At 38.0% G+C, this 23,533-nt stretch overlaps 1 protein-coding gene across 1 annotated transcript in view; it reads right to left on the bottom strand.

Moving 5' to 3' along the window:
* Window positions 1–23,533, bottom strand: part of LOC134542214 (plasminogen activator inhibitor 1-like) — a 64,530-nt gene that overhangs the window by 9,077 nt on the left and 31,920 nt on the right. The window contains exons 2-6 of the mRNA XM_063386293.1: window positions 19,600–19,759; window positions 11,282–11,382; window positions 6,409–6,582; window positions 2,373–2,589; window positions 828–1,039 (exon numbers count right to left, since the gene is read on the bottom strand). Of these exons, the coding sequence (XP_063242363.1) occupies window positions 828–1,039; window positions 2,373–2,589; window positions 6,409–6,582; window positions 11,282–11,382; window positions 19,600–19,609 (714 nt within the window). The 5' untranslated portion in view covers window positions 19,610–19,759. The remainder of the gene's footprint in view (window positions 1–827; window positions 1,040–2,372; window positions 2,590–6,408; window positions 6,583–11,281; window positions 11,383–19,599; window positions 19,760–23,533) is intronic.

The raw sequence follows: 23,533 nt of genomic DNA, 5'->3' as shown, positions 1-23,533 counted from the left end.
CATTACTGTAAATGGGAGATGTGGCTTAATTTTTTCCCATTAGTATAGCCGTGCGAAGCCGGGTCGGGCAGCTAGTCTTACATAAATTGAGCACTTACTGCCTTAGGATATCACCCAGGAATTAAGTCAGAAATACCTTTTTTGGAGTCTCAACCTTTTACATCTGGGGTTTGCTATAATTACATAAAATAAAATTTTAATCGTACACATTACTTAAAATACTAATCTTGGAAAAAGAATTACACTTAACTACAACTCAATATTTACTTACTAAAAATTGTTAGTAATTAAGTTTTATCCTAGTGTGTTGGTATAAAAATGCAGTCTTAGTTACACCGTAACAAGCAAATATAAACTGATTGGGTGAAAATAGAATTATACTGATATTTTCCAATTAAAAGGTAAATCGCATACAGTAAATTGCAGGAATTTAAGTAAATATAATTTCACATTTAGTGGAAATATTAGAGGTAGTGTACCCTTTTACTATGAACTCTAAAAAAATAGACATTAAAGCTATGATGATTCAGATGGTTTATAAAACTTTGGACCAAACTTGGGCTATGTCCCTGCTACCTACAGATTGAATTAAATTTTATTTTGTCATTATATGCCATTGCCATTAATATTAAAACTCAATTAATATTCAGGATATAAACTAAAATATACTAAATTAAGACTAGAACCAACTACCTAACCACATTTCTATTGGAGATAGACTCAAAACTGTTTTACTTACATGATCCTCAGACACACTAACATAAAATTAATTTTCGTTACAAATGCCATAATCACACAATCATCAGCATATGTGGAAGTCTACTTACAAGAAACAGAAGCTCAAACCACGACGCGTTGAGATGCGGCAGTTCGCCGACATTGAAGAACTCTCTCTTGTTCATGAACGGCGCGGAGACACTATAGCCATCCAGCAGATGAAAAGCCTCCTCCGAGGTGGAAGACGTTTTGAAAGGCTTCAACCACGGGCTTTGGAAGAACATGGCGTTCACCAGCACCATGGCGGTTTCCGACGATAAAACTAGAACAGTATCACATCAGCTAGGTTTCACATATTTTTCCTTTGCAGAAATTGCCATTTCTTGCCAACGTTTGGAGGAAGAGTAGAGAAAGTGGAAGTCTGTAAACACAAACTTATTTTTATTAATGAAATTAAAATACCTACTCGCTACTCGAGGATAAAAATTTTAAGGTTTATTAAATCATTGCAAATTTAAGTAACTCCTCAAATTACAAATTATAATTTTTTTTCAGTTTGTTGAAGTTGTCCATTAAAAAAATGTCTACAAGTGTAACCATTTTAAACGTAAAAATAAAATAATGACCTGGAACGGGAACCCCCCCCCCCTTAACTGTTATACACCTTGCGGACGACTGCAGTATGTCCATAAAAGAATGTTCCAGTTATAAAATGTAATAGTATCAACTGTAGTATTGTTGTATGTTGGTTCAAGGTCACAATCAAAGAGTAACGCATACAGTTATAGATAAGCGCGTGCGCGGGTACTGCTTTGTTATTTTCTCGCTTGCAGCGCGAAAGAAAGGTTCTTTCTTCAATTAGTAGATGATGAACCTTTTAACTTCTGTACTCTTCTCTCAAAATAATAAGTGATTTTAACTGCATCGCAAACAAGGAAAATAAGGAAATTCAGGCTCATGTATGGTGCCAAGGCATCCGAGACACTTCCGTGATCACGTGCTCGAGTCATCCCTCGACACACGCGCCCCGCCCTCCCATCCAAGAGACCCTACAAGTGCAGGACGAGTCAAAGAACAACGTGCACAGACCGAGTTGTAGATATTCCTGTTCTCTCGCACGCTGGCGGTGTGATGGATCGGCGGACTATGGTCACTCGCCCGAAATAAGCCCCGAAAGATAAGAAATTGGAGCTGTCGGGAAGTCGCGCCAGCCAAAGATAAGTATTAACCTACTTTTGGGAATTGTTTGTGTGAGTCGTGAAAGTAACCTTTTAAAGTCATTAAATGGGCTGCAGTAAGGTCATGACACAATGCCAAATTTGTATGTCGGGCCGGGACTTAAAAATAAAAAAAAGTCAGTCCATAATATGAAGTTTTACTTGGATAAATCTCTCTCGCCCGACTCAATAGTAAATAACACCGTGAATAACTTAAAAATTTTACTCAGAAAGAGGACTTGGTTGTTCGGAAGTTTAATTACTTTCGAGTGACTAAAGATTTTTTACACAGAAACATTGCTTACAAGGTTAAAATAAGGGAGTGTAACTTTTTTATTTTATCGATTTGCGAGTTTGCCAGTAGGTAGCACCGTGGTGATGACACGAAGCGACAATGCCGCACGCCGAGAGGCCATGACGGAGGGGCGGGGGAGTTACCCGGGTCGACGACGGCGTCGACGCGGCCGCGCGTGGCGTTGCGCACCCAGGCGTTGACGGCGGAGCCGCCCTCGCCGCGGCCGAACTCCACCCGCCGCGCGCCGGACAGGTAGGTGGCGCGCAGCAGCCGCAGGTAGCGCGGCCTCACGGCGAGCGCGCGCGACACGAACACGTGGTTGGCCGCCTCCAGCTGCGTGCCGGGGTGGCGCGGCGCCTCCTGCAGGAGAGGGGGGGAGCCATGCCAGTGCTGACTCATTTCCACTCTGTCCAACTCTTCATCCAGACCATCCTCTGTCTCCTGCATTCTCCTACACTTAGTGCATGCAAATTTGCACCCCGCATGACAAGTGCCCAGGGCTTTTCCGTGTGTCTATGCAGGTTTTACCCGGGACCAACATATCTCTTGTTATAGTATAGATTTAAGAGTGAGGGGAGTTAGTCATGGCATCAATCGCTGCCATGGCTGGCCAATCCCCTCCTAGCACACGATGCATGCGACCATCTCCCTGTATGGTTAATCCCAGCATGTCTAGGCGTATAGGCTTCGGCCTGAGACGCACCTAGGTCCCTCCCCTAACCCTGACGCCACCAAAATACACTTAGTTTTAGTTAAGATAGGAAAAAAAAAATTCCAGCCTTCCCGTCGCGCACTGGGCGACTGCGAGACATGAGCGCTGACCGTAACACTACGGCGAAGAGTTGAAGATGAAGGTCCCTCGAGACCTCCAAGAGTCTTTGCCTGGTGTTTCATGCCCAAAAGATTATTCTGAAACCACGTCTCTATGCCATTTCACTCTCCTAAAATAAAACAAATCCAAAACGAAATCCGGGAATAGAACTACATCAGCCCTCAGCGTATTCTTAAAAGCTTTTTGAAAATAGGTACCACTGGATATCTTGAGCAGTTTTCAAATCGTGTGATCTATTCTGAAGCTCTGCATACCGTATGTGTGCCCGGATAGGCAGTGAATTTAAGGCTCCGTCACACACGCCATTTTGATTATTGTTTTTCGTTTTATCGTTATTACTTTTATTTAAGGTCTATTTTTTTTTTTAGATAATCCTATACCCCACCCTGTTGTCCTACCAAAAATATTTTTAACATATATTCACTAGTGTAAAATCATGTGTGTAATAAATATAGTTTAAAAAACTAAAAAACATGCTTTTAAAGAATATCAAACTAAAAAGTAAAAAATAATTTTAAAATTAAATTTATGACAATAGTATATAAGCAATACTAGTATAAATGAGAAAAAAGCTTGAGGCGCTTTGTGCCATATTTTTTGAATATTAAGCGCCCCATGCTTTTTTCTCATTTATACTAGTATTGCTTATATACTATTGTCATAAATTTAATTTTAAAATTATTTTTTACTTTTTAGTTTGATATTCTTTAAAAGCATGTTTTTTAGTTTTTTAAACTATATTTATTTTTAACTTTTTAGTTTGATATTCTTTAAAAGCATGTTTTTTTAGTTTTTTAAACTATATTTATGTATAATTATCATAGGGAAATGAGTTACCGACACTACCTATTACCATCTGAGATAACTATTTGGAGTTGCAACGTCACAAAGAAATGGTAAAGTCTCTACGAATCATTTGCAGTTAGATGTATGGATATAATATTAGAATTTACCGGGAAAAAAAAAACATTTTTTTTTTTCGGCGTGGCCGGGAGTAGAACCCACGATCGCTGAATCCGAAAGCTGACGTCACAGCTAACGAACGTAATGAAATGGGTGGGACATTTTACAGTGATGAGTCACTCACTCTTAGTCGAAAGAGTTACAGACGGACAGACAGAGTTACAGACGGACAGACAAACATACAGGTGAAGCTAATATAAAGCATGTAAAAAGTAGCGAAAGTCTTAGTAATTATCCATGGAGCTATGGGAATTGTCAAGAGACTGTGTGCTGTAACGTAGTTGAAGCCACTTTTTTTTTTTACCTCGCCATCGCCATGTTGTCACGCCCAAAACATTGCGGAAATGGTGCTTGACCACGTTGGGAGATAGTAAGTATGAATTAAAATCTCCGTCAAACACAGACATTTCCATGAAATAATGTCATTTAAAACGGTTTTCACAATGCAGCACTACACTTCAGCCAATTTTATTTTTGCATACAACCAACATGGAGCAGGCAATGAGCTGCAAAAAAAAAAATCGAGTTACTGTGTAATCATGCAGACTTGACCACCCCCTGTAATCATCAATTGCGCGCCTTTTAACATTCATGATATTACACTAAGTTACAAAATGTTTGTTGGAGAACAACAGATTAAAAAGTATCTCGCTAAAAATAAAAAAATAGCCCTTAAACATGCCGAAAAAACGAAGGAAAAAAAATTAACATGTATGGCATGTGAGACCGATACATAATTACTTGCAGATACACAGCCACGCGACAAGATTCCTTATTGTCGGGTTGATGGGTAGTTCGTCTCTGTACGCGTGCCAGCCAGTAAATAAAAACTGGGAACAAGACTACGTAAGAAAATGAGGCGGATGGCACGCCTCATGACTTGTGTTTTGTCTAAATATTAATTCTTAATTTTATTTTTTACTTCAAGGTATACTTGTTTTGGCACAATGTATTTTTAGTAATTTATTGTCTTTACTTATAATTATTGGACTGTGCTTATTTTCTTCCCAAAATGATTGTCATTTTTAACGGAAATATTTTTGTAAATTTTTTTTATAATTTTTAGTAATAGAGCAGGGGTGCCACTAACGCAGGAACCGAGTACCAGAATGTGTACGAGAAGTGTGTGCGTGGGTGTGCCACCCTGTGCTGGGACTCATACCAGAATTCCGGTGCTTTTTTTTTTCTTTTTTTTTTCGGGATGCGTTAGTGGCGCACTCTACGCATGCGCGGCGCCTGAGTGTGGAGCTGATCGTCGCAGACGCAGAAGAGTCTGCATCGTGACGCCTGGTGGTGTGCACTTGTCGGAGAGTGGGGCGCTCAACGCCTTCATAGGCCGGAAAAGCTAGTGCAGAGAGACTGCGTGACCGCCAGAGCGACGAACGCCGCCTGGACTCTGGCTGCAACTCCTCAACTGCCGAAGTTAAGACCCGCCCAGTATTTTGGCCTCAATGGTGACGGAACAGTTTCCCGAATTTAAGTTTTCCCTGGAAGAAGTGCCTTTCCAGTTTGCTAGTGCAGAGAGTCATAGAACTAACATTGTTTGATGCGGCACTTTTTTTTTTTTTTTTGGAAAATATATCTTAGAACTAATCTGCCAGTTTTTCACAGCTCCGCGACTACTTACTTAATTGTAGTTTTGGAACTGGTGTTAAAGCGTGACTTGTGTTACGTTTGCGCCTCCATCACAAGACAATTTTATGGTAAGCAGTGCGCGAGAGTGCGCTAGCCGCGCGCATTGGACTGTGAGCGTGCGGTAGCCACCTGTGTGTCTGGAGTGGGTGGAGGAGGACGTGGGGGAGTTAACAGGTTCGCTTTTTGCTTTATTTTTTCTTTTTGTTGGTAGAAATGATAAGATTTTTTTAATATATATTTTTTTAAACTCGGGGGCTTCCCACTTGCTGCGTTTGGCTAACTCTGCACACGGCTGCCGCCTGCTTCCCGCCGAGGGTTTGAACGCCGATGCGGGGTGATAGCGCGTCCTCTGTCGCCTAATGCGCGCTACTGTTCGTGCCTGTGACTTTGCAGGATTGGCGTTTCCGAACGTAGTTCCTAAAAAAATGCTTGTTTTGCATTATCTGTGACCCATTAAATGTAGTATGTCCAACAAATTACGATCTTCCGAAAATTATTTTTTTAGCAGTACATTTAACAACAGGAAAATAATAATGGTTCGAACGAGACATGAATAAAATGACATAGGATTTCATGAAGATATATAAGTTACAACCAAGGTGATAACTCAAGGAAGGTTTAAGAAGTGAGAAGGGGGGGGGGGCACAATTATTTTTTCCTTAACCTAACTAAAAACTAGTGTGTGTTGCGCATGGTTTCTCCTCCCCTTAGAGTGTCCGCTACGTGGTTCCCTCGGCTGACGGCGGTACCTTGAGGCGGTGCGACAGGCGGCCGTACAGCACACGGGCCTTCCTGCGGTTGAGGTGGATGGCGGCCTCTATCTGCTTGGCGGAGTCGCCCTGGGCGCCCTGGTCCAGCATGGCGAGCAGCGTGGACACGCTGACCGGCGACACCACCAGGTTGCGCGGCTCCGCGAACACGTCCTGCGCACATCCACATCCCAGTTCCCGCTCTCAGTCAGGTCACTCCAGATTCATTATAGTGTTCAACGCCATTAGGTTGAGCGATCGCCATCTGGAAATGCTACCACTAAAGAATTATATATATTCTTGTCAATAGTAGTATCTATAGCTATGTTTATAACAGTCGTACTGTGCAGTAGCGGTGACGGAAGCGGTCACCACCTTCCCCCTCCCATATATGACGTAGACCTCATAAAATAAAATCTACTCAAGAACGCGCCTGATTTTCTTCTAATATATATATATATATATATATATATATAAATCTCGTGTCACAATGTTTGTCCTCAATGGACTCCTAAACCACTTAACCGATTTCGATGAAAATTGGCATTTATGTGTAATTTTTTCCAACTTGAGAGATAGGATAGTTTTTATTTCGATTAATGGTCTTAATCTGATAATTTTAGAGTTTTCTAATGTGAAAATCACCACGGCAACGGCTGTAGCATTGTTGATGCTTCATTCGTCTCCATGGCAACGACTATTTCATTGTTAGTGTAGTCCTCATCACTCATTAAATACAGACCACCAATTTTTAGATATATACAGGTAAATAACTATACACTGGTAGAAAAAAGTCGGTCGGGATTTGAAAGTGATATAAATTATTCAAATTAAGAAGACAATTACTAACTACATCTGATTTCTAAAAAGGTCCAGTGAACTCTTTACCAAGTCAACCGATTTCGATGAAAATTGGCATTTATGTGTAATTGTTTCCAACTTGAGAGATAGGGTAGTTTTTATTTCGATTAATAGTCTTAATAATTTATAATTAATAATAAACTGATTATCAATGTTGATTGGTGTTTAAGCCCGGGAAACAGTGGGTACTTCGTTTCCATGACAACGTTGCGTGCTTGAGAGTCGGGAAACCATCGGTGCTATTCGTTTTTTCTTCGGTACATTACAAAGCATTGTATTAAGTTTTTGTCAAAATTAGTTAATTTTCATTTTATTTCATTTATTATAACTGTAAATAGGAGATTTGGTCTCATTTTCCCCCCCCATAAATACAACCGTGCGAAGCCGGGTCGGGCAGCTAGTAATATATATTACGTGTTGAGTGCTTCTGTACTGTTACATTAAAAGAAAATAAAACCGCATAATTTTTATATGGTAATTACTTAAAACATGTAAAAATATTATTTGAGGAGATATATCTTTCAGAATTTTTGACATTTAATTGCGAGCTATTCTAGGCCGTACTTTCCCCCTCCCCCCCTCCACCCAGGACTCTCACCCACATTGAACTACCTGGCTACCTCATATTTTCAAATTCCCTCGCTCTATCTTCAATATCCTCGCCGTCGAAGAGCAGTGAAATCATGCAAATTTATGATGAAGGTCAGCGCATGTCAAAATCTTGGCATGTCATGAATACACATTCTTTGACTATGCATATTTACTTCACCTAATTCTTTGTTAACTTCTACTGTGCTTTAAAAAATCTTTTAAACGTGACGTGATCAGCTGAATAAAAATTTAGCTCCAGAATATAAGACGTAATACAGGTGGTGAAAGCGTTGCTAATATAGGACGAGATGCAGGTACTTAAAAGTGTCAACGTGTGAGACAGCTGCAAGTTTTCGAAGTGTAATGCTGCAAACTGCGCGTTTCACCGAGCCTAAATAGTATAGTTTGTCAACTGTGATAAAGGAAGTTCAACAATGTCTAAGTTCTCTGCATTTATTTGGACAGAACACATTTATGACCAAGTTGGTGTGGCTATCTTTAACTCTGCTTGTTCAGAACCCGCTCACGAATGAAAATTAATTTGAAAAGTTTAAAGAAATATCTCCTATTCCATTCTTGTAGACGCTACCTCAGACGGGAAACTATATGTGTATTTTCCTTTTTTCTCAACACTTCCCAAGACTAGATATCGGCCATTAAGTCGCAAAATTATATTTCAGTTTAATTTTTTCCCTCGTTTTAAATATTTCCGTTAAGTTTTCCGGTTGAATTCAAGCGCGTACGTCCTCTTTGTTTACTACTTACACTCAAACCAGCGCGCGGTAGTTATTCAGTGTCCCTATGCGAACATGAGCGCACAAAATAAAAGGAACATTTTCCGTACCTGCATGCTGCAGCCAAGCGCCAACGTAAACAGCTAACTTAGTATCGAGTTGAACTTACCTCTACCCAAACACAATGCGGGATGTCTGTACTATAGCTTTTCGTTTTGCTCGTGTCCTTGATTTAAATTTGTTTCGGATTTTTTTTAGTCACAAAATAAACAATTATAATATTTTGAGTAGCCTTTATATGCATTTCTACGATTGTCTAAAACCAGCATTGTGATAGCAGCCTTGTGCGAAGTCAAGGTAGTTCACCGACGACTATCCAACTACGGTTGTTTACCTTCAACCAACAATGGACCAGTTTCTAACTGCAGATAAGTTATAATCATGTACTGTCTTTTAGTTGTTAAGGCTACTTAGTTAGTCCTTATTTTATTGGAAAGGTTACTTACGTCATTAATGTTTAACCGATCTCGATAAAAATTTGAAAGAGTAAGTCTATATAAGTACTAGTTGAAAACACATGTGAGATTTAACCCCTAGGGGGGTTTTTAATGGGGGTAATTTTGTTTTATTAAAAGCCATATGAAGTAAGATATTGGGTGGGAATAATTAACACAAAAACTACCATCGTAATTTCACCGTTTTCAGAAATTTCACACCAAAGGGAATGAAAATAGCATTAATATGATATTTTAAATAAAATAAAAATATATGTCTAAAGCAAATTTACCTTAATTTATGATAATGAGGTCTGGTTTTATTTATACAACAATCTCCTTTAAACAACTTTCCAAAAATCCACTCCATGGGGGTGGAAATTGATTATGTTTGGTTTTAAATAAAGGAAAATTCGTATCACATAATATTATAAATGGGAAAGTGAGAAACTGGACATAAACATGCACAAATAGTTATCTTTATTTTTACATTTATATTAATTTGATTACTAAATGAGTAAAACAGTGGTAAGTTTGGTTTTATATGAAAAAAATTCTTATCTCTGAAAGCTAATCAAGCTGTAAGTAATTTATTGAATAGTATTACACAAAAACTGCCAACTCTCTTTTAATAAATCATTTGCCCTTTAAATTGTAAATAGGCAGTTCATTTAGTGGCATTTTCAATGACGATACATGAATCGTCACTGACTGGCGGGGATATTTTTGTGCGCTCCATGCTTTTCACATCGCCAACTATATATTGTCTGTTTGTGAGTGTCGAGAGCTCCAAATGAGTTTTTTTTTAAAAGTAATTTAACAATTAATTTAACATACTATATCGAGTTAAAAACTCCTGGAAAATTCGTGGAAGGAAAGCAATGGGCTGTAATAATTTATACCACGCGAACGAAGTAGCGGTCAAAATCTAGTATCTGTTCTTGTAATAATGTTTCTATTACTTATATTTGGTGGGGAAAGCAGTACTTTATCAGCGCATAGTTCCTTTCACTTGCGAAGATTTTTTTTGGCGCCTTGCAAGTCTTGAAAAATTAAATCAAAAACTTTCCAGGTAAGTACTTTGCCATAGTTTACAACGCAGCGAGCTGGCGATAGTGATTGTTTTAACTCGCTTTAGTGTCCCTAATCTATCTATGTTATGTCTGCTGTTATCTTTCGGACGCAAACGGAAACATGCTTATTTCCGCCCAGCTCTAAAGCTGGCAATGAAGGCCACGTTTCACAGTTCTTACTAACGTGGGACAGTACTGTAAAATTTTTATAGAAAATATAATTCGCCAAGGAAACGTCCCTAGGGAACACAAACCATTATTCTGGTCTAATAAAATAGTCGGGCTTACTAAGTTAATATAACTGCACAAAAATACCATTAATTTTAATTGATATTATTGTATTATTACGATGATATTTTTAAGAGATTATTTTTTTTAACCAGTTTTTATAGGTAAATAAAATTTGTGTAAGATCTATGTTAAGCTGCTAGAAATGTCAAAGTGTTCAACTAATATGTGAATGTGTGTTTAGAATACTAAAAACTTCAAAAGAAAAATGAAATTACAAAAATAATTAGGTAAAAAAATTTGGTTTTGAAAAAGACTCACGTAAAACATATTTAAGCACCGCGAAGATACCGTGTTAGATGTAACACAAAAGACCACACTGATGCACTTCCACGGTACAAGTCCTTCAGTGAATTTACGTAGACACTGTTATCAAGACAAACTTAGTTTTCCACGAAATACAACACTTTGATCGCCAAAAACAAAAAAATAAACTTAAGGTGAAATGATAGTTTTAAACCCTAAAGTGAAATGATTTCTAATGATTACCAAAACTATTTTTCTGAATCATTTTTGAATTTCTTTTAGTACTAAATTTTTTTTATCCGGATGCATTTAAGGCAATAAATTCCTTCTCTGCAACTGAAGTTAAAATTTTAAAATATTTTGCAGATAGGCTATATTTTATATATGTATTACTATAATTAGTCTTTTGCCCAGGTGAACTTTTAAATTGATAATATTTCAAAAGCAAGAAATTCTACCAAAATACGTAAAACCTAGTAGTATTACAGGCTAATGTGGGTTCATGCTCTTCACGATAGACACGGGCGCGCACGTAGCGTGCAAGTTGCTTCGTCTGAATGCACCAAACAAGGACAGGTGAGCTGACCTTGAGAAGGTCGACGGAGAACTCGTCGACGGCCTCGTGCAGTCTGCCGCCGGCGAGGACAGAGGCGCCGAGCGCCGCCACCAGCACCGCGACCGCCGCTCCTGCGACAAGCCGCCGGCCTCCGCCAATCACACATACACGCAGCTGCAGTGCCAGACTGTCTCTCTTTGCAGATCATGACAAGGGATACCACAGCACACAGGATTACAATACACAATTAAATATACATAACATGGGGAAAATTATATTTTAAAACAACCCGTACCACCTCCAGCGGGGCAGCCGCGAACCATGACCCAGGAATCACAGCAGCCCGGTCACACTGTCCACACATTTGTCTCCAACATATTTGAAAACAGAGTTAGAGTATTGGACGGAAAATATCAACCATATCTGGACAGATAACCTCAAGCTCGTTTTAAATCAGGTCAAACAAATAAAACTTTTTTTTCGGTCTGAGCTATCTCAAACTATTTCAATTTTCTTTCCCTCAGTTCTGAAATTAAATTATGTATCACAGTGCTGGACGGAATTTTCTTTTTAACTTATTGTGTTTGTGCATTTAAAAATAATTTCAACATGAACAAATTTAAATCACAATATTAGTTATATAATAAAATTAATTTTCAGAGATTTTGTTAAGTTATATAAACATAATTTCATTTTTTGCGCATAAAATGATTTCGCATACGACATTCATATTAACATTATTTATGTTAAAGTTTTTTTTTAACCTCTTTGATCGGCCATGTGCTCTTCGCCATTTTAAAGAACCGTCGAGACGGAAACGGATGTCATTTCCGTTTTCACTAGGCACGATTTTGATTGGCCGATCGCATCCAACATCCAACTTATTTTATAACGCGTACTATATGCAAAATATTTTATTGAATCTCAAGTCATCCATCTTGTCAAACAAACATGGCTGCGCTAGTGACGTTTTAGGTGACGTCATAACCCTACAACTTTATTTAACACAACATGTTGGAAGGTGTTGGAAGCAAAAATTTGCTACAGGGCTTTACCCAATCATTTTCAAAACATCTTTAATGTCAAATAAAAAATGGTGGATGCCCGACCGATTAGAAAAATAATTATATTTTCCTCGCGTTCCAGACGCAACGATAGGTACGTACTGAAAAAAAAAATCCAGAAGTTTGTTATTTAATAAAGTTATCTATGAATCTCAGAACTGTGTTCACGCACAACGATAATTCCAAATGAATATTAAATTTTAACTAAACATATTTCAAACATGGTCGATTAAAAATAAAACTGCAAACATTGATGACGGCTGTACTTATTGTGTGTATGTAAAGGCCAGAAACGCTTTTTTTTATTGTTCGTTTTTGTTCGTCGCGCCGATAAATACAGCATGTTCACATAACGCGTCATGTTCACATTGCCGTCGCATAGCTTTCTTTATGTCGCGCAGTCGTGTTATTGCGATTCCGGCATGACGCTGTATATAAAAAAAATTTCAAGGCCTTATTTATTTATTTATTTATTCAATACTTTCCGTAGATGCTTTTTGATATGTTAGAAACCATAAGGCTATCGAACAAGTTAATATTGCATGGAATCATTGTAGTATTTACAAATTGCATAGCAAATAAAAACACTCAAAATTATTATAAGACATTAAGGAACTGAAATGAACATTTAAAACAAAATATTACTTAGGATTTTTTTTTAAAATTTAAAAGGTAACCAGATTAAGATATTGTTACATTCTTCTTGTACAGCTCCTTTAAACTATTTTACGATACCCATACGTAATAAATTTTATGTATGGTTTTTAATGGAAAGTGTATACACTCAAAGCTAAAACAATTCTGATATGATAATTATTACGAAATTTTGAAGATAAAATTTGAGCAGGATCACGGATATCGATAATGACACAATAAATAATGTCAACCTGTACATAAATAAAAAAAACAACCATTATTACCAATTATTATGCATATTCAGTGGTATTATCCCAAAAATTCTTCTCCCTTTGTGTCGCGTGGTGTTCCAGGTGTATCTGGCAACAAGACCAGCGCTATCAGATCGTGCAGCGGAAAGAAAGAGTAGATGCCTAGTAGATGGAGTGAACACCGCACAACTAAGGCTGAAGAGGCGCTCCAGAATATGACCGCAGCGTTGCGATGGGACGCCCATGTCGTATCGCCGGCCAGATAAGGCGACCCCTCGACGCGACGAGGGACCCGTGCCCCCCCCCCCCCCCCCCAAGGGGTGGAGCAGCGGGCAGTCAACGACTTCAGCGACCCACTTCGCGCCGCGCCGTCCGGCTCGCACTTGTCGCTCAGCCAGGCAACGCCGCCAGGCTGCAACTGTGCCGTCACAGCCACCGCGGGCCGTGAAGAGCTCCAGGCCTCAGATGGCCGCCCACCGCCGCTGCTAGGCTTCAATGCTGATGTTAGTAAAGGATGTTTGGTTGACCCCGAGGCGTGTGAGAGTTGGATAATCTGGCAGGGGTTGCATCCGGGACTCAAACCCGCGCCGTGCTGAGGGCGATTACAAAAGCATGGCGGGAGAAAATATAGATGAAAGAGATTCGGGGCCGCACCGCCCGGTGCGCTACGTTAGTTTGCTTCTATGATTTCGTGTTTTCGCTCATTTTAACTAATACATCATATAGCTATCGTTTAAAAAGGTGCAACTCTGTAGAGTTAGCAACGGGGGTGCCGCGGAAATTTACAAGGGAAAAAGGGGGGGGGGGGTGGGGAGCGGAGCTGCCCAAGAGTTTTGCACTTGTGGTTAACCGACAAGTCATCTCTGGATACGGTGCTTATGTGTTGTACATATACTGCCTATATTTGGGGGTTACGTGCATGCAATAAGCAGAAAACTTTAAGATGAACAGAAATTTTTCCGTATGACATAGTTATGACATCAAACACGTTTCACAGTCACGCTTTAGCAAATGCAGGCAGAGATCCCCCTCGGTGAGAGGCTTCTTAATTCCAGGAGGGCAAGGCTCCCCTCCCCCCTTCTCCCTGGATCAATGCCGATGGCGCTTGTACCGTTTATAAGCGGTTTTATCAATTTAATATCTGTTTATTTAATGTTTTTATACAAACCTAAAAATCATTTTATGTTTCAACCCTAACATGATCTAAGGATAGGTACGTAATCGCGTTGAATACAAATTTAATTTCATCTTTTGTGTGCACATCCCTCGTCATATAATCTCTATTTTTATAAAAAAAAATCATATTTTTTTCCCCGCAAAATACTTCTAACCTGACTGTTTTTAGGTGAAGGGGTTCACAGGAAATAGAAAAATTCGCAATTTGCAGACTCTTCATCGTAACCGTACGCACTCCTGCTTCTGAAGTTCTCAACACTACGCGGATTATGTTGTCAAGCCCTTTTACCGCGTAGGAAATTTGTATTTTACGAGAAAAAGATTGTGTGTTCTCATAACTTTATAGTTTTACACGTGCAAGACCTCTGCATTGATGAAAAGCATAGTCATGTGTGAATGACTAAGACGGTGCGCAATATGACAAGAAAAAATTACCTGGGAATCCAACTGTAAATTAGAAATGTTTTTTTCCTAGCTATCGTTGACTTAGCAATCATTAAATAACAAAACTCTCCAGAAAATAAGTATAAAAAACTAGTTCTGAATAAATGAACAAATTTCGCGAACGAATTTAACAGAATTCACTAAGGCAGCGGTGGCATGGGGAGATTTTATTAGCTTTCCATAGTCAAAATAAATTGTTTACTGCAGTGAGCATATGGCCACTACATAGCTTACAGAGCAAATAAAGCTCGCTTACTTGCACAAACTTTGTTTTTCACTAGTTCACGGTTTTCACATTTTAAACTAAGCGAAACAATGATGCCTACTATTTACTTTAAACATAATTGTCTCTCAGTGGCGTTACAGGGATTTATTTCGGGAGGGGTTCTGAACAAAAAATAAATAAAATAAGAATATTTTATTAAAAAAACTTACATCAACAACATGGGGGTTGGCCAGTTACATTAGGTACATGCCTTTGTGATAACATGTGTTTTAACAGCTCACCTTGAATTACCAAAAAATAACATAGGGTATACCGGGGGAAATCGGGTCACGGGGTAAACCGGGTCATCATAACAAGATCTGCTATCTTGCGGCGAAAGAATGAACTGGAGTCTACGGAACCTACCGAAGAGTGCTGCTATCTTTCTATACAACCGTCCACTACAAGGCGAATATCGCCTGTGACAACATTCTGGTAGTCTGTGCGACATTAACCCGAACCTGTGCAGTCCTGAAGTGGAAAATTCTTAACAATGAAAGTTTTATTTTGTGTTACGTAAGCCTTTACGTTCGCATTTCGAAATAGTATTGTAGTTTAAGTAATGGAGTACGAAAATATGTACCCAATTAACATTCTTCTGCATTACTGAAGCTCTATATGTTTGACAGAATTTATAATATTTTTCTTTTTTTTTAAAGTGTGAAATGGGGTAACTCGGGTCGCTGCCGTTGGGGTAAAACGAGTCACTGCATACAGTGGGGAAATCGGGTTGCTTCATATATTTGCTATATATTGTGAAGCACTTTATTCTTCTTTCTCAATTTTTAAGTTAAGGCCTATTCTAAATAAGTGGAAAAAATGAATTTAAGGCACATGACTTCAACTTTAGTTAAAATTAGTAAGTACTTATAATAATATTGAAGTTTAGGACATGTTAAAATAATAAAAATATTATCCATGTAAATATAGAATTACGAGTTCACTGCCAAATGTGTAAGTGGAAGGAGCACCACAGAAGAAGTGAGAGGCCTGTTACCAACACCGGAAAAATTAACACCAAAGAGAATATAGGTGAACGAAAAACTGTTGCTTCTCTAAGGTTACTGTCAAAAGAGAATCGCACATTGTTGGAATCCAGGAAATTGAAAAGAAAGAAGCAGGTGTTAAATTAAGTTCAAAGCAAAGCAAAATTGAACCTCTGAAGACGAAGAAGCGAACAAAACCTAAAAACATATCCGAGTTGGAAATTTCGGAAGAAGGCCAGGATGATGAGGAAGATGTTCTCTGCAACATGTGCAAAATTGCATACAAAGACATCAGAAGCTGCACTGCTGGAGATTGGATTCAGTGCCAGTCTTGCAAAATGTGGTACCATGAGCGCTGTGTCAATGCTTTTCAGTGTAAACAGTTTGTATTCGGAATGTGTCTGTCAAAACAGTAAAGAAAATCTGTTGACCCGATTTGCCCCACTTGTGATCCGATTTACCCCACTTCTGTCCAAATCGGGTCAAAACATTTCATTTTCCTTTTATCAAGTTTAATGTCAATTCGTAAGGAAGATTGGCTAATGTTTGTATGTAAATATGTACATAAATGTATGACTGACATTACTGTAGATTATTTTATGGTAAATTAATATTGTTTTTATACTTATTCAGGAATTTCAAAAAAATTGACCCGATTTCCCCCGGTCTACCCTACTGGCTTCACACAGATCTCGCATATTCATAACTTATTAAAGCTCCCCCCCCCCTCCTTATTTTTTCCGCGAATGAATGTCTTTCAACTGTTCGTAATCGGTGCCCAATAAAACCCAACTATGGCAAGCAGGCAGCCAGATAGAATAACATAATGCGCGTTTTGGTAGCAACGAGTGGATACGCAGCACGCCGGTCTTATAGCGAGTGAGTTCACAGGTTGAGTGGCTAGCAAGTTAGCTTTAGCTAGTTTACAAGCTACTAGCCACGCGTTGTAAACAAACACGTTCAACTCTATCAAGCCGATTAGTAAACTCGCAAATGATGTTCTAGACGGGTCTATTTGGCTTTTCGCCTGTCATTGGTCAGATTCGATTGGTCGTCAATACTGATAAACGGAATCAATTTAAAAAAGTTAGTATTTTTATTCAATTTGAAACAAAATTATGGTCAAATAAAACACAAATTGTAATTTAACGTAATGCGAATGTAAAAAAAAATGGTTGTCTGTAAAGTCGGTTTACAAACGATAGTTTAACTTGACGTCATAACAAAACATTGCGTACTTTTATGAATAAAATTGAATCTTTTTTATTAAAAAATCACTATTTTGTATGGATACAAAGAAGGAGTGAAATGAAATCTACAATTTAATTGATAAATTTACTTTTAATTGCACTCATTAATTCAAATATGTTTATTACTTTAACGAAGAGATTATTTTAACTAAAACTTTTGTACATGTTTGCTATTTAACTTCTTCCAATCTGTGTTATTCTGTTAAGGATAGGACGATGATAGGAAAAGAAGGAAACGAATGGGAGTGAAAAAGTCAAATCGATGGTTGTTCCAATCGAGTGGAAGAGAGATAGATGCGGCGCAAGCGTACAATGAGCGTAACGGGACACAGCGTAACGGGAAAATGTGCGTTACGGGACACTTTTTCGTGCATGCAGCCGGCGTTCATCGATTTATTAGACGTTGTTACGTCAAAAACGCAACATCCAAGAAGCTACTTGTGAGTAATTAAAAGGTTTTTACTAGCCCTGAATGAGCTCACATGCTCACCAATGTATTTTTTACATGCTTTATATTAGCTTCACCTGTATGTTTGTCTGTCCGTCTGTAACTCTTTCGACTAAGTTTTCTTTTCTTGCAAAGCACATACTTTTACCAGTTTCAATTGTTCCTTCCTCTGTGCTAGCCTTTCAGCTTGCTTAACTATTTTTACATGTTACATGTTACATGCTTTATATTAGCTTCACCTGTATGTTGTTTGTCTGTCCGTCTGTAACTCTTTCGACTAAGAGTGAGTGGCCCATCACTGTAAAGTGTCCCACCAATTTCATTACGTTCGTTAGCCGAGTGGTCTAAGGCGCGCGATTTCTGTGTAGTCAACTTTCGGATTCAGTGATCGTGGGCTCTACTCCCGGCCACGCCGAAAAAAAAAAAAGATTTTTTTTTTTTTTCGGTAAATTCTAAGATTATATCCATACATCTAACTGTAAATGTTTCTAGAGACTTTACTATTTCTTTGTGACGTTGCAACTCCAAATAGTTATCTCAGATGGTAATAGGTAGTGTCGGTAACTCATTTCCCTATGATAATTATACATAAATATAGTTTAAAAAACTAAAAAAAACATGCTTTTAAAGAAAATCAAACTAAAAAGTTAAAAATAAATATAGTTTAAAAAACTAAAAAAACATGCTTTTAAAGAATATCAAACTAAAAAGTTAAAAATAAATATAGTTTAAAAAACTAAAGAAACATGCTTTTAAAGAATATCAAACTAAAAAGGAAAAAATAATTTTAAAATTTAATTTATGACAATAGTATATAAGCAATACTAGTATAAATGAGAAAAAAGCATGGGGCGCTTAATATACAAAAAATATTGCACAAAGCGCCTCAAGCTTTTTTCTCATTTATACTAGTATTGCTTATATACTATTGTCATAAATTAAATTTTAAAATTATTTTTTCCTTTTTAGTTTGATAATATTTAAAAGCATGTTTCTTTAGTTTTTTAAACTATATTTATTTTTCTTTTGCTGACAAGTAGTTGACGGGCATGTCCAGCGTAAACTCTGCGTCACGTATGTAATTCATCTGGCAACAGCCCCACGCCTACCCGGGTACACACATGGTGAGCAGAACTTCAGAAGAAACAACCCGTTTTGAAAACAGCTCAAGATCTCCGAGTGGTGGTCTGTCTGTTTACGAAAAAAAAAAAAAAAAAAAAAAAAAAATCTAACAATATGCTGAGTGCGGATAAGAAGTTCTGTTTTCCTTATTTTATTTCTGAACTGTATTTTTAGAAGAGTGAAAATGCCTGAAACGCGTGTTTTCAGAACATTTTTTAGGCATGAACCATCCGGTACAGATTATCATTGAAAGCACTCGAAGGATTTGCATTACACATTTATCTTCCTTTTGTCGCCATTTAATTTTGCGGATACCGCAGAAAATTCATAGCTGCCTTATGCACTATGCCCTATGCCCTATGCCTTGCTCTTGAAGAGGCGATAAGCGAGCGTCGCACTTATCACCCCGCGTCACTAATACAAATACACCGCTGACAAGGCGGGGGCCCTTTTCAGTCCAACATAAATATATATAAATATTTTTTAATTGGTTGAATGGTTATTGGCTTCCGCCCACTACCAAAACTATATGTCTTTCCTTAGTCGAAGCCTTTTTTTATTATCATATCGGCAATCAAATATCCGTACGTAGATTAACACCCATGCCTTATCCGGGACTCGAACCCAGAACCCCTCGCACCGTAAGCCGGTGTACGTCCGACTACGCTACGGAGGTCAATCTTAAATAATAAAATGAATAACTCACCCGCCCGCATGTTCGCTGGTGCCAGAGGGATCCGCAGTGACCGCTTCCCCGCGACTCTCGCCAGTGATTGGCTGGCACTGGCGGCTCCCGGCCGAGATAACCCAGCCGAAGCCTCGCGTGTGACGTCACCGGGCTGCGCGCGCAGCCGCCGTAAAACAGCCTGGCAATGCACACGAGTCATTCACTCGTTTGAGCGCTCCGACAGCAGCGCCACTTGAACCGTAATTCATCGCGAGCGGCCTTCACAGTCGCGGAGGATGGGGTGCGGCTGGGTTTTGCCCGATGACGTGTCGCGTCGTGTTTCCGAGGATGGGAGGCTCTTTGCAAAATCTCCTAATCGTAGGCTTTCGTGGCTGGATTCCAACCAATTCTTGGCATTCGAGTTGAGCATGACTCGCAATGATCCGCCGTATCCGTCCGTCCGACAATCACGTGACCTGCAGTCAATCAGACGGCCCGAAATATGCCGTCCGTCCGTGCGTGTAAAACATTACCACGCTTTCACTATCAAGAAGGCATTGCCTTTATTTTAATTTCTTTAGTTTGTTTATTTGTTTAGCTGCATCAGTGATTTTAAATTGCTTTTGAACACTTTTTTAAAGTTTGATATTTGGAAAACTAAAATTGACCGAGGCATAAAAGTTCGAATAATACCTTATAGTAACTCGAAAAAAAATATATGAAAATGAATATTAGAGCGGAAAAAAATATTAATAATGTATAAATGCTTAGTGTACATTATCGTCAAACTAAAATGAAAATTTGATAGAAATTGTCTAAAAAATTAAAGCATTTTAAGCAGTTGGCAACAACCAAGTGAGAAAAAATATTATGAAGGACGTAAGGATCATTGTGTATCCTCTTGTTGACGGACAGACGGAAGACGGACATACGGACGGACGGATCATTGAGAGTCCAACTTTAAGACCACGTCCGAGTAAACGATGATGTGACCAACAAGGATGTAAATTGTTCTACATAATCACTTTGCCAGAACCTGGCCTTCAGTTATTTAAACGCCCCTGAAGATGGCTGCAATACGGCTAGCAGAAACGTTGGGCACATCATTATTTCCTCGGTCTGAAGAAATAATATGTAGCCACGAAACCATACGTTCAAGAATGGGACAACAATAATTAATGAGAAAAGAGTAGAAATCATTTTTTTATAATAATTTTTGACAGTGAATATTCGAGTAAAAAACATCCGATGAAATAGATTTAAATATTCGCAGAATTAAAAATATAGTCCTAATTATGAACAAAGGCCTGTGTCACTCAGTACACATTATAGAAGTGAAACTGTTTTGGCAATTCAAACCTCAACTCTTAGGTACCTATAACGTTAGTGGTAAATTTGTAGAGAGAAAGAGGTGAGGGTGGATAGAGAAGGGGAGGGAGAGAGAGAAAAGACAAGTTTCTAAAAAATAACACAGCACGGGGTTTTTTGGCTTTCATTTCTTTTTCAAGTACTTAAATATTTTAAACTTTTTTATTTATTATAAATTTGATTAAATTTAAAATAAATTAATAAACATGAACAGATAAAAATTGAAAAAAAAACAAAAAAACAACGGCTATACAGAGACGCACAGGTGAACCCAGCGATGTGAATAAACAGTGATGACAGCACAGACGAACACCGTAAGCAACAGTTGAGCGAAAAAACAGATATTTTGAAAACCACAACGATGATAGCGCAGACTAACACAGTATATGATTCCTAAGAGAACAGTTTCGGCGTTTCGGGAAAGAGATATATTCCCTTCTTAGGGCACAAACCGACTGAGGTTTGTCATGACATACAGTGTCAGTATGAGTAATAGTGTATGTCCGAAACTACATCCTGAATTAATTTACCTATTATTTAAAATGTTGTTTCTCGGTTGAAATTTTATTCAAAAAACTACACTGTTTTTTAATTCACTTAGATACTGACTTTCTTTAAACAGATTTGTGTTTTGTTTGTTTTATGTGTATATTTGTTTACACTTCTGTTAAAAAGGCACAGGCATTAATACAGAGAAGCTCATTCAAAAGAGGAACCTGTTTCTGTAACAATAAGTGTCAAGAGAGTAGTAAAATAAGGTGGGGGGGGGGGGGGGGAAGTAGGGTTGCCAGATTTATTTAGACCAAGAAATTTATTTTACAAAAATTACAATGGCAGGAATTTCAAAAAGTACTTAAGGGATCGTCAACTGACCTAAAAAAGTATTTTCAAGCATTATCTTTGTAAAAGAGTTTCCGTAGGAGAGACTGGCTTCTGCCCTCCCCTTCCACAAATACTGTCTACACCCATGGAAAATGTGTAAACAAAATCACATGTAGTTACACGCACTAGTACACGATATACTTAAAATACGTGAATTAAAATTATGGAGACCGTAATTTTTGATAATTGTACTTATAATATTAGATGTCAATAATGCTTCAATACATGTGATGATAGCCTACATAGTCTGAAACTATGTATTTTTACTGTTATGCAATAATCGTACACTCATGCCTGCAGCATAAGGAATCACTACAAGACAATCTGAATATGAGAAAAAATACACCATCGAAGTTTATGGACCGAGTCGTAAGACACTATATTCGTATTCCAGAGAACATAGGTTCAAATCCCGACTGGGTACCATAAAACGTCTGACAAAAAGGTCTCTATCTTCTTGCTTTAACATTTACCTAATTATATAGGCTTCGGCCTGAGACGCACTTAAGTCTTCCTTACCTAGACCTCCCAAATACACTTAGTTTTAATTTAGGTTCGGAAAATAATTTCTGTTCAGTGTAGCTCACGACTCAGATGTTATAGCGCGGTGATTCGTGTGTTTGCGTATATAGAATGGACAACACTGGGCAATACAGATTGTACGTTCACCAAAAAAACATTAATATTTATATTATGCCTTCGGTATCTCATTTATAATATCACAGGAAAATGTTCAACAGAATCTTCGTCGAATATTAATTGAAATGAATAGTAAGCTACCATTTAGTGTCTGTTTTGAATTAAATTTTTAGTACGTAAATTTCTCGTTTTTATTGTTTTTATTTTAAACCACCGGCCGCGAGTCTCGATACAGCCCCACCGATTTTTTCTAGTTAATTGGTAGGATGTTTCCGTACTGTATGTCATGGCTTATTCTTTTCACATTGTCGCTCTACTGTGGCGTCGAGTTTTGCCATTTGCATTGACCTCGCTGTTAATATGTTTACGGTCAAGCAAGCATTTCAGAATAAGAAGAAAATTAATATCGGAAATAGGCTATTCTCCTGGTAAACATACATAAAAATGATTTAAAGGCTTTCATAAATTAATATTTTGAAATGTTTTCACTTAACCAGCTCATTACAGTAATTCAAAATTATTTCTTAGTCAGTAATGCACAACTACTTAATCGGTAAAACTTCAACAGCAAACGTAAATCGTTTTCAAGTAACGTAGATATAACAAATTTTCTGTATTCACAGTTCACAGGTTGGAAATGCTGTAATTGTTTATATCTATTCTTAATGGCAATTGGTTTTTTTCTGTTAAAATACTCTTCTAATTGTTTTCAAAGCACATGCTAAAAACGTAATGCTGGAATCACAATAGCCTGTAACATCGCCAACATGACATAAACAACACCACAGCCATTAATAAGTAAGGTAGTAGTGAAGTCAGCCCACGAAAAGTGAACCCCAATAGCCCATCAGAAACATAATGTGGGTATTATTAATGATGTAATGATGTAAAAAGATTTTTTTTTTGTGAAATCATTAAAGGCTAAGTTTATTTTATTGTTCTTTTGATAGACATTACATAAAATAAACTCAATTGAATTGCCACCTCAGTAGTATAGATGACTATACGCCCGTGGTGATAATCTGTCATGGAATTTTAAACATATGATATAAATAATGCAATATTTTAATTACTTAACCGTCGG

This window comes from Bacillus rossius (genome assembly GCF_032445375.1).
Source record: "Bacillus rossius redtenbacheri isolate Brsri chromosome 4 unlocalized genomic scaffold, Brsri_v3 Brsri_v3_scf4_2, whole genome shotgun sequence".
NCBI classification, from domain to species: domain Eukaryota; kingdom Metazoa; phylum Arthropoda; class Insecta; order Phasmatodea; family Bacillidae; genus Bacillus; species Bacillus rossius.
The sequence above is the reverse complement of the archived record's forward strand: the minus strand, read 5'-3'. Positions and strand labels throughout refer to the sequence as shown.